Source organism: Apodemus sylvaticus, chromosome 7 (assembly GCF_947179515.1).
Source record: "Apodemus sylvaticus chromosome 7, mApoSyl1.1, whole genome shotgun sequence".
NCBI lineage: Eukaryota > Metazoa > Chordata > Mammalia > Rodentia > Muridae > Apodemus > Apodemus sylvaticus.
The window spans coordinates 95611111-95625015 of record NC_067478.1 but is presented as its reverse complement, the minus strand read 5'-3'; the positions used below and the strand labels follow the sequence as shown (position 1 = coordinate 95625015).

General features: G+C 39.3%; 1 protein-coding gene across 3 annotated transcripts in view; it reads right to left on the bottom strand.

The window, feature by feature from the left end:
• Stt3a (STT3 oligosaccharyltransferase complex catalytic subunit A) overlaps positions 1–13905 on the bottom strand; it is a 32351-nt gene that overhangs the window by 5295 nt on the left and 13151 nt on the right. For all 3 annotated transcript variants that reach the window (XM_052188707.1, XM_052188708.1, XM_052188709.1), the window contains exons 7-17: positions 13582–13688; positions 12703–12867; positions 11272–11452; positions 9957–10112; positions 8980–9071; positions 6641–6796; positions 6100–6288; positions 5062–5178; positions 4843–4945; positions 1224–1412; positions 214–329 (exon numbers count right to left, since the gene is read on the bottom strand). In XM_052188707.1, coding sequence (XP_052044667.1) covers positions 214–329; positions 1224–1412; positions 4843–4945; positions 5062–5178; positions 6100–6288; positions 6641–6796; positions 8980–9071; positions 9957–10112; positions 11272–11452; positions 12703–12867; positions 13582–13688 — 1571 coding nt within the window. The remainder of the gene's footprint in view (positions 1–213; positions 330–1223; positions 1413–4842; positions 4946–5061; positions 5179–6099; positions 6289–6640; positions 6797–8979; positions 9072–9956; positions 10113–11271; positions 11453–12702; positions 12868–13581; positions 13689–13905) is intronic.

The window sequence follows — 13905 nt, the reverse complement described above, 5'->3', positions numbered from 1 at the left end:
GAGCACTGACTGCTCTTCCAAAGGTCATGAGTTCAAATCCCAGCATCCACATGGTGGCTCACAACCATCCATAAAGAGATCTGACACTTACAGTGTACTTACATATAATAAATAAATATTTAAAAAAAAAAATTGTCCCTATTTGGAAAATGGATTACTAGAACAAACCCATAAGCACAAGAGCAGCTTCTGAGATAGGCAGCACCTCCTCACCTTGTATATCCTGACCAGCCAATGTTCTGTGGTATATGCTTCCTCCAGGACATCAAGCTCAAAGTCCTTATTACCAATCTCAGCATTTCGAACGCGGTCAAAGCCTGGTGGACGCTCTACAAGCAACAAGAGAGAAAAGTTGATTTCCTAAAGAGACAGAAGCTACAGATCATCTACTGCACTGACTGCACTTTGGACTGCACTATTTCCCAGCCTGCACTTTGACTAGATTCTGCAAGAGAGAGCATCAGATAGAAACAGCCAATCAAGGGCTACCCTACTTGAGTCCTGTCCAATGTGATGCGTGGCAGGGTCAGTGTAGCTTATGTATTCTAAGTCTACAAGATGACTTGCAAGGCTGGAGTGTTACCCAGAGTTCTAACACTAGTAACTCTTCCATGGGTCATGACTGCAAGACATGTATATAATGCAAAAGCTTTCTCTGACCAGGCGGTGGTGGCGCATGCCTGTAATCCCAGCACTTGGGAGGCAGAGGCAGGCGGATTTCTGAGTTGGAGGCTAGCCTGGTCTACAGAGTGAGTTCCAGGACAGCCAGGGCTATACAGAGAAACACTGTCTCGAAAAACCAAAAAAAATAAAAATAAAAAATAAAAATAAAAATAAAATAAAAAAAAAGCTTTCCCTGATGCAGAAACAAAACTGAAAGACAGGATTTAACCTGATCAAATCCTTCTCAATGTACTCATCTAAATAGTGAAAAAGCACTTTTTTCCTTTATTCTTCCTCACACTGCGATATTCTTTGTTGATATACACACAATAAAAAATGCTTTAAAGCACAGAACGTAAAGGCAGACAGAATTTGAATCCTAGTTATCACATAATATTAGAGTTCAATAACCTGTGGGCTCAACCTCTTCATATATAAAATGACATTAACATTGCTGTGAGGATTAAATGAGTTAAAAAAAAGACTAAGCGCAGAGCCTGGAAAACACTGAGTATGTGTCAGCTCTCACTAATGCTGTTAGCATTATGAATCACACTCACTGGCTTCTGTGTAGACCTGCCCAAAGCGGTAGTAACACATCTTGTACATAAGGCAGTTGAGCAGCACCGGAGAACCCTCCCGATCAACACGGAATTCCCCAGTTGGAGTATAGTAGTCATTCTCCTTGATGTGTCTTCCTGTCTCTGTACTTCCTCCAATCCGGACCATCCAAAGAAACTTGTTGATATCTAGAGAAAAAAATGAATGCCCTGCATAAGAAAGGCTGCTGGATCTCAGTAACTCACTGACAATATCACTATTTCTAAAGAAATCTCCATTATACTTTCCTACTATGTAATGCTATCATTTAACTGTAAAAACAAACTAGCACGGAAACAAAACACTTCCTAAAAATATAAAACTTTTGTTAGAAATTGTTAATCACTGAAATTGTATGCCATTGGTCCAATCTTAAGCCATACGGAAAGTATTTCTAGAAATCACATAGAGCTAAGCTATTGCAAGAAGTAGCCAGTAGCCACATATACTTAAATAAGCACCTGAAGTATGGTTCATACCAATTTAGAAGTACTGTAAGAATATGATGCAAGGTAGAAACCTCGCAGAGTGGTGACTGCCTATAATCCCAGCACTGGCAGCTAAGAAGAGGTATATGTGTTCAAGGCAAGCCTGGGCTACACTGCATCAGCTTTTATATAAACAAATCTGTACTATGATCTAATATTTTATTCTAAGCCTTCATAGGCATTAAATAAAAAGTAAAACTGAAAGCCAAGTATAATGGGCACACCTTTAACCCTAGCACTTGGGAAACAGAGGCAGATGACTCTCTGTTAAGTTTAAGGCTAGTCCAGTTCACATAGTGAGTTCCAGGCCAGGCATTTCTATACACAGTGAGATCCTTTGGGGAGAGGTGAGGGTGAGGATTAAGAACACTGAAAACACAGTAAGATGTGTCCAAGAAGAAATAAAACTTCATTTCAAAAATAAAAATACAAGTGTGTGTGTGTGTGTCCTACTGTATGACTTTCCGCCTTATTCCCTTGAGATGGGGTCTCACTGAACTTGGACATATGCCAGCAAGCCTGGGCTCCTCCTATACCCACCCCAGTGAAATGGTGAGTACATAAGTGAACTAGCCAGGCTTTTTACTTGGTTTCTAAGGATTTGAACACAGGTCCTAATATTTGCAGCAAATATTCTTACCTCCTAAGACATCTCCTCAACTACATAAATGATTTCTAAAGAACAGTACTGTAAGCTAGTGGGACAGCCTGGGAAGGTACTTGGGGGCCAGGCAGATAAGGCCTGTGAGGGCCTGGGGACTTGAGTTCAAGCCTTACAACCTATGTACAGGTGGAAAGAGAAAATGGATGCTACATACACCCAAAAGATGCTCCAACATATAACAAGGACACATGCTCCACTATGTTCACAGCAGCCTTATTTATAATAGCCAGAAGCTGGAAACAACCCAGATGTCCCTCTCAACAGAGAAATGGATACAGAAAAGGTGGTACATTTACACAATGGAGTACTACTCAGCTATTAAAACAATTAATTCATGAAATTCTTAGGCAAGTGGATGAAACTAGAAAAATATCATCCTGAGTAAGGTAACTCAGTCACAAAAGAACACACACGATAATACACTCACTGAGAAGTGGATAATAGCCCAAAAGCTCAGAATACCCATGATACAACCCACAGACTACATAAAGCTTAACAAGAAGGAAGACCAAAGTGTGGATGATTCGGTCCAGCATAGAGGGTAGAACAAAATAATCACAGGAGGTAGAGAGAGGGAGGGACCTGGATCAGGAGGGAGAAAGGGAGGACAGGATCAGGTATGGGACGAGATAGGAGATAAGTACAGAGGGTCTGAAATTTGAACAGAAATATGTAGCAGTGGGGGATGGGGAACTGGGGCGTAACCACTAGAAAGTCCCAGATGCCAGGGAAGCAAAAGGTTCCCAGGACCCAACAGGGATGACATTTGCCTAAATACCTAACAAAGCGACAGAAGAACTACCTCCAGTAGATAGGCACGGTGCCCAGTTGAGGTATGGAGTCACCCACCTATCTCAAAAAATTCAATCCAGAATTGTTCCTATCTAAAGGAAATGCAGGAACAAAAAAAATGGAGCAGAGTCTGAAGGAAAGGCCATCCAGAGACTGCCCCACCTAGGGATCCATCCCATATGCAGACACCAAACCCTGACAAGATGCGCTTGCTGACAAGAGCCTGGTATAGCTATCCCCTGAAAGGCTCTGCCAGCACCTGACCAATACAGATGCACATACAGCCAAATATCGGACTGAGCTCAAGGACCCCAGTGAGTTAGGGGAAGGACTGAAGGAGCTGAAGGGGATTGCAACCCCATAGGAAAAACAACAGTATTAACTAACCAGAGCTCCCAGGGACTAAACCACCAACCATAGTACACATGGAGGGACCTATGGCTCCAGCTGCTTATGTAGCAAAGGATTGATTGCCTTATCTGGCATCAATGGGAGGGGAGGCCCTTCGTCCTGTGGAGGACTGATACCCCAGCTTAAAGGAAATACTAGAGCAATGAGGAGGAAATAGGTAGATGGGTGAGGGAGCACCCTCATAGAGGTAAAGGGGGGATAGGATGGGGGTTTGCAAAGGGGTAACTGGGAAGGAGGACAACATTTGAAATATAAATAAGTAAAACAACCAATTAAAAAAAAAAGTAAGGGCTGGGGCGATGGCTCAGCACTGGCTGCTCTTCTGAAGATCCTGAGTTCAAATTCCTGCAACCACATGGTGGCTCACAACCATCTGTAATGAGATCTGATGCCCTCTTCTGGTGTATCTGAAGACAGCTACAGTGTACTTACATATAATAATAAATAAATATTTAAAAAAAAATTTTAAGAAAGACAAAATGAATGCTACAAAGTTGTCCTCAGATGGCCCTATGTATGCCATGACACATACATCCTCACACACATCACACAAATTAACACATAAATAAATATAACAATGTATCAGTATGCTTAATGGAGACACTTTTGTTATACATGTTTGCTTTTTTAGATAGTCTTATTATATAGCCCAGGCTAATCTCAAACTCTGTATGTTGCTGAGGCAGACCTTGAACTCCTGATCTTCTTGCTTCTATACCCAAATGCTGGGATTCCAGAGAAGCACAAAAAGTGCCTAGCCTGTTTTTATTAATAATTCAGAGTAAATGGAAAGATATTTTCAGTTAAGCTCTGGACATGATAAAGCAGTAAACTAAGTATATCTTTTTTTTAAAAAAAGATTTATTTATTATATGTAAGTACACTGTAGCTTCCTTCAGACACTCCAGAAGAGGGTGTCAGATCTTGTTACAGATGGTTGTGAGCCACCATGTGGTTGCTGGGATTTGAACTCTGGACCTTCGGAAGAGCAGTCGGTACTCTTAACCACTGAGCCATCTCTCCAGCCCCAACAAAGTATATCTTAAGGTTTATTATTAAAATTCATCAACCACAGGCAGGGTATTTGAAATACAAACAAGAAGTTATTAATTCCCAACCTTGGGCTTTGCCATATCTATTTGCTGTGGTAACTCCAAAAGGATCAAAAGCTGATGGATGCAATAACTGATGCACTAGGTGTTCTAACAGAATCAAGCACATTACCATCAGAAGAATACCCGGTAAGGCCTCCGAAAATGACAAGCACATAGCTGACATCAAGCTCCCTCATTATTTCGTAGGCTTTTTCTTCTGTGGATGCCATTGCCTAGAAAAATAAATGCACAATTCTCAAATAAAATCTCAAGTCATCTCCTCTCCTAGCGGTACACTTCGCAAAGTCTTCCCGTGTCAGACAGACACTTAGAGGACCCTTGAGCTTACCTGCCCCACCCGAGAAATATGGGTATTATTCCAAGTGTTATTATCCACTAAAATTGTCCGATTTGCCATTGCAGTAATTTGGTAGCCATAATCCCACCATGACATGACTTTTGCATCCTAAAACAAGATGAAAATAGATAAATGTTCATCTCACTGCTCTTAAAATCCAAACGCGAAGAAGAGTGGAAAGGCATCTTTGATAACAAGTAAGACTTGCCCAATTATCAATTTCTTTAAAAAGTAATGTACGCCTATCAAGAAAATAAAATTGGGGCACCTACCCCTCTATTCATATATACTCAGGAAATAATTTAAATTATACATAATCCAACATTCCCAAATATCTTAATTCCAGGTCACTGAAACCAGAACAGTGCATCAAGAGATGTATGGAAGACTATGAAGTACAGCTAAATAAATAAGCTTAGTGTCATTAGCTACTTTAAATGTCTTTCTTTCGACAGACCAGGCTGGCCTCAAACTCGAGAGGCTCACTTGCCTCTACATCCTCAATGCTGGGATAAAAAGCATGTGCCCACACTCCTGGTTTGTCATTAGGTAACTTAAATGACTCTTTATTTTTTAACATTTTCTTCCATTGTAACTGGGTTGATCTGCCTTATATTAAAACCACTATCATATCAATACACGTGTCCAAACAGAATCTAGAATTTAAGTTACTCTAACCCAGTGGTTCTCAACCTTCCTAATGCTACCACCCTTTAATACAGTTTCTTATGTTGTAGTGACCTCCAACCATAAAATTATTTTCATTGCTACTTCGTAACTGTAATTTTGCTGCTGTTATGAATCATAATGTAAATATTTTCAGAAACACAGGTTTATCAAAGAGGTCGTGACCTACAGGTTGAGAACCACTACTCTAGAAAATACCTTGGTCTTTAAAACTTATTAAAAACTATGTTTCTGAATTTTTAATTTTTCTAAGCTTCCCATCCATGTAAAAGATATCAGAGTCACTACAATTTCAAGTGTCTTTACCACTGTCCGACTACTCAGCTCCTCCCAAATGTTTACCTCTGGAGTATTGTGACGAAGCCAATAATATGCTTCTCGGAAGTCATCAAAAATAATCCTGCTGCCGTCCCCACCACGAGCAGACAGGACAATGGAGGGAGAAGAATAGGCTTCACTGGTTACCCAGGTCGAATGAAACGTGTAGGTGATGAGAAAAAAAGCCATGACCAGGATCATCCCACTTGCCACCTACAGAATGAAGAACTGTACAGTAAACCAAACACAGACAGCTTATGTGAGAGCAAAATTTGTTGGGCTGCATAAATTAATTCTGAACACTCAAGACATTGATCTAATACCCTTCTTGAACATAAGCAAATCACACACACACACTCACACACACACACATTTTTCTTTTGCCTTTTTTTTTTTTAAATATGAGTACACTGTAGCTGTCTTCACACACACCAGAAAAAAGCATCAGATCCCATTACAAATGGTTGTGAGTCACCATGTGGTTGCCGGGAATTGAACTCAGGACCTCTAGACTAGAAGAGCAGTCAGTGCCTTTAACCACTGAGCAAGCACTCTAGGCCCTCACCTCATTCTTAATAGGGTAAGTAGAATCCTGTTGCTTCTTGCTCTTCTTGTCTGGGCGACTTATATCCAGATTTTTCATATATGTGGACAGCACCTGGGAGACCCCAATGCCAGAAAGAATGCACATAACAGGTGCCAATACCAGCATTAGACGCACCTAAAAGGAACAAGAACATGATCAGTATAATCAGTGTTTCACAAATGACAGACTTCAATCTTTTAGTAGACTATGATGTCAACTTAGCAATTTCCAACAAACACTATTCCAGCAAAAGTTGAACAGAAACTATATGATATAGCTATAGCATAAGAGAAGTATATACTTCTTAAACTTTATTGCAGTTGAGCCAGTGGCAGTGCAAGCCTGGAATTCCAGCACTCAAGATGCTGAGAATGGCTAGATGCTGGTGGCACACAACTTCAATCCCAGCACTCAGCAGACAGAGTTCAGGGCCAGCCTGGGATATAGAACAAGTTCAAGGACAGACAGGGCTACAGAGAAACCCTGTCACAAACAAACAAAACCAGAAAAAAAGAGAGACAAAATTCAATGCCAAAGCTAGAGAATTAGCTCAGTGACTGAACACAAACTGCTTTTCCAGAAGATTTAAATTCTTTAAAGTTAGGCAGTTCATAAATGCCTAGGACTCCAGCTTGAGGATCTATCATTCTCTTCTGGACACATGTATATATCATTAAAAGTTTTTTAAAAGGTCAAAGCAAGGGTTGAAGAGGTGAGCCAGCAGTTTAAGAGCATGCGTTGCTTTTCCAGAGGCCTGGAGTCCAGTTCCCAACAGCCAAGAGACCTGATGCTCTCTTCTGAACTCTAAAGCACCTGCTAGCATGTAGCATACACAAGGACACAAACACATAAACATACAAATAAATATAATAAATGATAATCTTTAGAGCTGAAGGGATGACAGTGGTTTAGGATCATACTGCTCTTGCAAGGGAACCGAGTTTAGTTCCCTGCACAGGAGCAGTGGCTCACAAGAGCCTGCTTCTGGCTTCCATGGCTCCTTCACTAAAATGCACACGCATACACACACATAATTAAAATTTAGGGGGAAAAATACCTTGCCTCAAAACCATAAATATAAATAGCAATCTCTACTGCAGATCTAAATGCATATCTATATGTGGGTGTGAGAACATCTATATTTACATGTTCTGAAAAATATAACTTTTTATAAACTTATATAATAATTATATATATTATATATTATATAATATATAATAGAAAATTTACTTTTTTAATAAATTTATTTCTGGGAAGGGTCAGTGGTTAAGAACACTGACTGTTCTTCCAGAAGACCCAGGCTCAATTCCACATGACAGCTCACAACTGTCTGTAACTCCCAAGATCTGACACCCACATAATCACATACATGCAGGCAAAACAACAATACACATAAAATAAAAAACAAATATTTTTTTCTTTTTTTTTTTGTTTTTTGGGGGTTTTTTGTTGCTGTTGTTGTTGTTATTTTTCGAGACAGGGTTTCTCTGTGTAGCCCTGGCTGTCCTGGAACTCACTCTGTAGACCGGCTAGCCTCAAACTCAGAAATCCGCCTGCCTCTGTCTCTCAAGTGCTGGAATTAAAGGCACACGCCACCACTGCCCAGCAAAAATAAATTAATTAATTTAAAAAAAAAAAAAACAAACCTTGTTTTTCTTCATTTTGTTTTTCAATATAGAGACTTTCTACGTTTCCTAGACCATCCTTGAACATATAATTCAACTTCCCAAGTGTTGGGACCACAAGTTTATACCACTGTCCTCAGTAAAATACATTTTTATTGTTTATAATTTTAAAATTTTATATTAAAGGGCTGGTGAGCTGGCCCAGTGGTTAGAAGCACTGGCTACTCTTCTAAAAGACCTGGGTTCAATCCCCAGCACCCACATGGCAGCTCATATCTGTCTATAACTCCAGTCCCAGGGGATACAAAAACCTCTTCTGGCCTCTTAGGTGCCAAATATACACAGTGCTCAGACACACACTCAGACAAAACACTCATATACATAAAAATAAAATAAAAAATATTCTGAAGTAGGAAGATATATCAGAACTTTACTGTCTGTAAGAGCAGTTCCATGCAAATGTTTTTCTGTAATCTGCTCCAAATTCAATGAAGTCTAACACAAGATTATGAGCCCAAGAAAATTAGATGTCACAAACAGAATATGAGTCTCTTTGCATTCTGAAAAAAGATTAACAACTACAAGCAGCTGTGCATAATCTTCAGTATTTTTTCTAGTTCAGTAAGACAAAAGGAAAAGACAAGACCTCAGAGTCAGGAATAAAGTTTTCCTAGAACTGAGGGAATTCCTCACCATTACGGCTGAAAAGTACATGCTGGTCACACCATACATGATGATAAAAATCCGAGCATCAGACAGGTTGCTAAAGCAGTAATAGAGGCCAACTACAAAAGAGGGGAAAAAGTAAGTAGCTGAGCCCTGCAGACAGACATCTACAGACATGATATCTTCATTAGGACTGGATGACTTCACACATTTACCTCAGGAAGTAATTCTAGGAATCTATCAAAAACAATATGCAAAGATGTTTACTATAATATTCTTACTATAATATTCTTACATACCAAATGAACACAAATAATCTTACGTCTAGCAGAAGAGATGGTTAATTACACGATTTTTTAAGTATGAAATATATTAAGATGCTGCTACAAGAAGTTACAAGTCCCTTGTCCTTTTCCACAGCTTTACACATGTCTACACATGAAAAAATATTTCCATAAATTCTAATCAGCATACACTATTACTATTTTCCCCCAGAGCCTAGGACTGATCCAAAGCCTTTAATCCCAGTACTTGCAAGGAAGATAAAGGCAGGCAGATCTCTGTAAGTTTGAAGCCAGCCTGTCATATGGAGCAAGTTCCAGGTTAGCAAGGAATAAACAATAAGATTCTGTCTCAAAATTAACTAACACTGACTATGAGGTTTTTTTGTTAAGGCTTTTTGAAAATGTTTCACTATGTAGCCCAGGGCAAACTCAAACTTAGAATCCTTCCGCCTCAGGCTTCCAATTGCTAAAATGATAAACATTCAGCACTGCATCTAATCTAAAATGTTAACATCGATAGGACAAGTAGTAAGATCTAGTACATAATAAAAATTTTGTAGTATTTTATAATATTATAATGTTTTTATAATACAAATATAAAATATATTGTAATATTGTAGTAAAATTATGTAAAAATATATTATAAAAAATTAAGAGAATAATTAATATATTTGGAATCAAAGGTTAATTCTTATGGTCACTTCAAAATGCAAGACAGACCTGGAAACATGAAGACAAGAAGCTGTAGATCAAAATAGTAGGAGGACCAGGTGGTGGGCTGGTGCTCAGACACAGACGCAATAATGGGGATGTTATTCTTAGCATAAGAGGGATCCAGCAAAGAGTAGAAACGCCCTGTCCAGGGAGAGATTTTGCCTGAAAGAAAAAAGACAATCAATATTTAACATATATTCCTACAACATTAAGCTACAATGCTAACTAATGACTACCATCCCATCTTATTTTATTATGAGGGTGCCTTGTACTGTGTCTGAGTATGTGCAGAAGTATCAAAGAAAGAGGACAACTAGTGGGAGCCGGTTCTTGCCATCGCGTTGTCTGAAGCAGGGTTTCCCTTAGTGTTTCTGCCACACTTTATATTCCAGACTAGTTTACCTCCAAGCTCCTGGGTGACTGAACTGTCTTAGCTACCCATTTCATCCCAGGAGTGCAGGGTTACAAAGCACTTCTATCCATGGAGCCATCTCACCAGCCCACATTTTAGTAAAATTCTGAGGCAGAAAAGGGCTGTTTTTGCTTTACCACCATAAATTATACTTATAGAATTTCACTCCTTTTCTTTTTAACTTGAGCGTATTTCTGTCAATGCAATAATTAGGTTATATATAAATGCATGGGGGTGGTAGTGGGGGTCAGAGAAGCCTACTAGAAAGGAAGATCTTAGGTATGATCTGCTCAAATCAACAAATCAAGGCCAACTCTGGAATCTAAGTGAACTAGGTCCTTTATCCTGCTATGAATTAGAAAGACCAAATTAGCTTCTGAGAAATATAAGTAAAAAAAGAATGAGAATATCATCTAAACTAAATAGCCCTGATTTAGTTCTCATCAAGTGAGACAAGCACCATGACTTACAATATGTCAAAAGTGTAAGAATTTCCACAAGCGACCAATAGGAGAGCAAAGGAACTGAGAAAGACCAGCAAGCCTCAACAGTCCTTTTAGCAGCTCTACAAATACTCTGCCACGCAAAATCCAAACAGGCTGACAAGCAGAGTAATGTTTTAAAGTAGGACTTTGGCACTGGAGAGAGAGATGGCTCACAGTTAAGAGCACTTCCTGGTCTTGCAGATGACATGGGTTCAGTTCCCAGCAACCACATGGAGGCTCACTACTGTCTGCAACTCCAGATACAGGAAATCTGGAGCCCTCTTCTGGCCTCCTCAGGGGCCAAGCACATGTGTGGTACAGAGGCATTCATGCAGACAAATACCCATACACATAAAATTTAATTAATTTTTTTAAGTAGAACTTTATTGCTTGAAATAAAAAGAAAAATCAAAGAATCCTCTACCTGTCAGCATGAGGAGAGCTCCCACGGTGAGGAGGACAAAGCCAACCAGGGAGATAACACTCCGGAAAAGAACTTCAAATTGCTGTGGATTCAACTTGCTGCGCAGGTAATCTACGAAAGCATGGATCTGACAGAGACCAAACACTCCGAAGGCTGCCATGTGTTCTGATGAAAGGACAGGCTAAGGGAGGCAGGTGAGCATATAGGGCAATATTAGAAGCAAAACAACAAAATAAAACCAAACAAAAAACCCAGAATGAGTTCATCCAAGAGTGGCATTTTCCTGATCTATTTAGCTCAAGGAGTCAAATGAGTTTTAAAGTTCTAAAATGAATGAGGACCAATATTAAAGGGTTTAATTTACCAAATATATTTTCCAAGGAATGTTTGGAGGCCAACAAAGCATACCATACACTATCATAATCACATCTATGCCATTTGCTTAGGCTATTTCCTTAGTGTAGACTGGCATTTTCTCCAAATTCCCTTTCACTAAAACTATTTAAAATTCAACAAAATCATCTCCAAACCTGGCAAATCAATGGCTCCTATGTCTCATTTCACTCGGTCTCCTTTAGTATAGAAGTTACTCTTTTCCAGACACAGTGGTTCTCTAAATCTAGTGGACATCATAACAAATGGGCTAAGTACTGGCTTAACCAACATTAAAGCTGGCTGCTAAGCCCCACCCCAGAGTCTCTCATTCAACAGGTTTCTTTTACTGGTTCACTTAGTTTGGTTTGGCCTGGGTTCTTGATGTTCATTCTGTTGTTTGTTGAGACAAGGTTTCAGGTATTCCAGTATGGCCTAGAACTGACTTCATAGTCAAGGATGGCCTTGAATTCCTAATCCTCCGACCTCTACAGAATTTGCATTGCTAACAAGTAGCCAGACACTAATAATGCTGATGTCCTGGAAACAACCTTCTATAACTACTGAACTGTGTAGACTACAAACAGCTGTATGTATTTCTTTCTCCAGCTTCCTCAAGGATTAGTAAATTACATCTCTTACACATTCCACCAAATAGCAAATTTTATATATTAAGTTACTAAAAATATTTCCTGCTAACTGTAACAGTTAGTGTAACTTGGGTAGAAGGTTTGTGATTTACTTTTTCAAGAGATCACACGACCCCAGTAAGATGATCAGAGTTCAGTGCTGCTAAATGGGATCATTTCTACTAAAGGAGCTGGAGTTTTTAAACTTTTTTTGAAATTTAAACTTTGATTATTTAAATCAACCTTTTTTAACAGGTCCTCCTCTTCCTCACACAACCTCAAGCCAGAGAGCCTTTAAATTCAAAGAGCATGCGGCAAACACTAACATGCTACTAGAAGCAGATTCTAATAACCAATGTTCTGTTCAGTCAATCCAGTTGAAGCTACTCAGAAACATTTGGCTGCAGGGAATTCTACCTCTCAGGTTTACCTGGAAGCCGACAAAGGAGATCTGCATAGAAAGAATGGTGCCCAGGCAGTACACAGTACAGTAGGCCACGTAGATCCGGTGAGAAAAACGGCCTGTGAGCATTAGCACCAGAACATGGAGAGGAATCAGGTTGATCAGGAACACATAGCCTCCCCATGAAGAGACCTGTGAGAGGACAGAAACAACAGTCCCTTTGAGGACCACTCACACCATGCTGAACTACACATCAAGCCACAGTATAAATATAGATGTAACCAATTATGTCACACACACAATCTAAGTAGAAGCAGATATGTAAAGAAAGTCAAGAGATAGATGTAAAATTATACAAAAAAAATTATGTATTAAGAAAGAAAAATTTAAAAATAAATAAATAAATAAATAAAAATTTAAAAAATTAAAAAAAAAAAGAAAGAAAGAAAAATTTTAAGAAAAGTATGAGAAAACCAACAGGTACCCATAGGAAATACAGTAATACAGAATTTGAAAATTTTTATTAGCAGACTAAAAAAAAGAAAGCTAGAGATGTAGATGTACCTAGGTTTGTAGAGAGCTTGCCAAACATACATGATGGTACACATCTGCAATCCCAGCTCTCAAGAAGTAGAGGCAGGAGGATCATCCTCAGCTAAACAGAGTTTGAGAACAACCAAGGATACATAAGACCCCATACGAAAGAGAACTCAGGCGAAAAAGAAAATTTTTAAATTAAAAATATGTAGAGAAGCTAGAGATGTGGCACAGTAATAAATCAGATGCCTACTATAGGCTCAATTCCTTACACCAGAAAAAAGAAAAGGACAAAGACACACAGAGTATACATGTACAAACATACATACATACATACACACACACACACACACACACACACAGAGTTACCATATAGAAATAAGCAAGGGCACACTTGGCAGCCCAATAGATGGAACCAGTCTTCACTGCCTTGATCCACATGTAGTATGTAAGCAGCATGCAAAAGATAGCAATGCCTGCAGGAAACAACAGAGACTCAGAACCCACACTAACACATTTCAGGATACTTTCTTAGGAGCTGGGCCTTTAATCCCAGAACGTAGAAGGCAGAGGCAGGTAGATCTCTGAATGTGCACTTTGCCTGATCTATAGAGTAAGATTCAGGACAGCCAGAGTTACACAGAGAAACTCTGTCTCAACACACCCCCAACCCAGGGAGAAAAAAAAAACAAA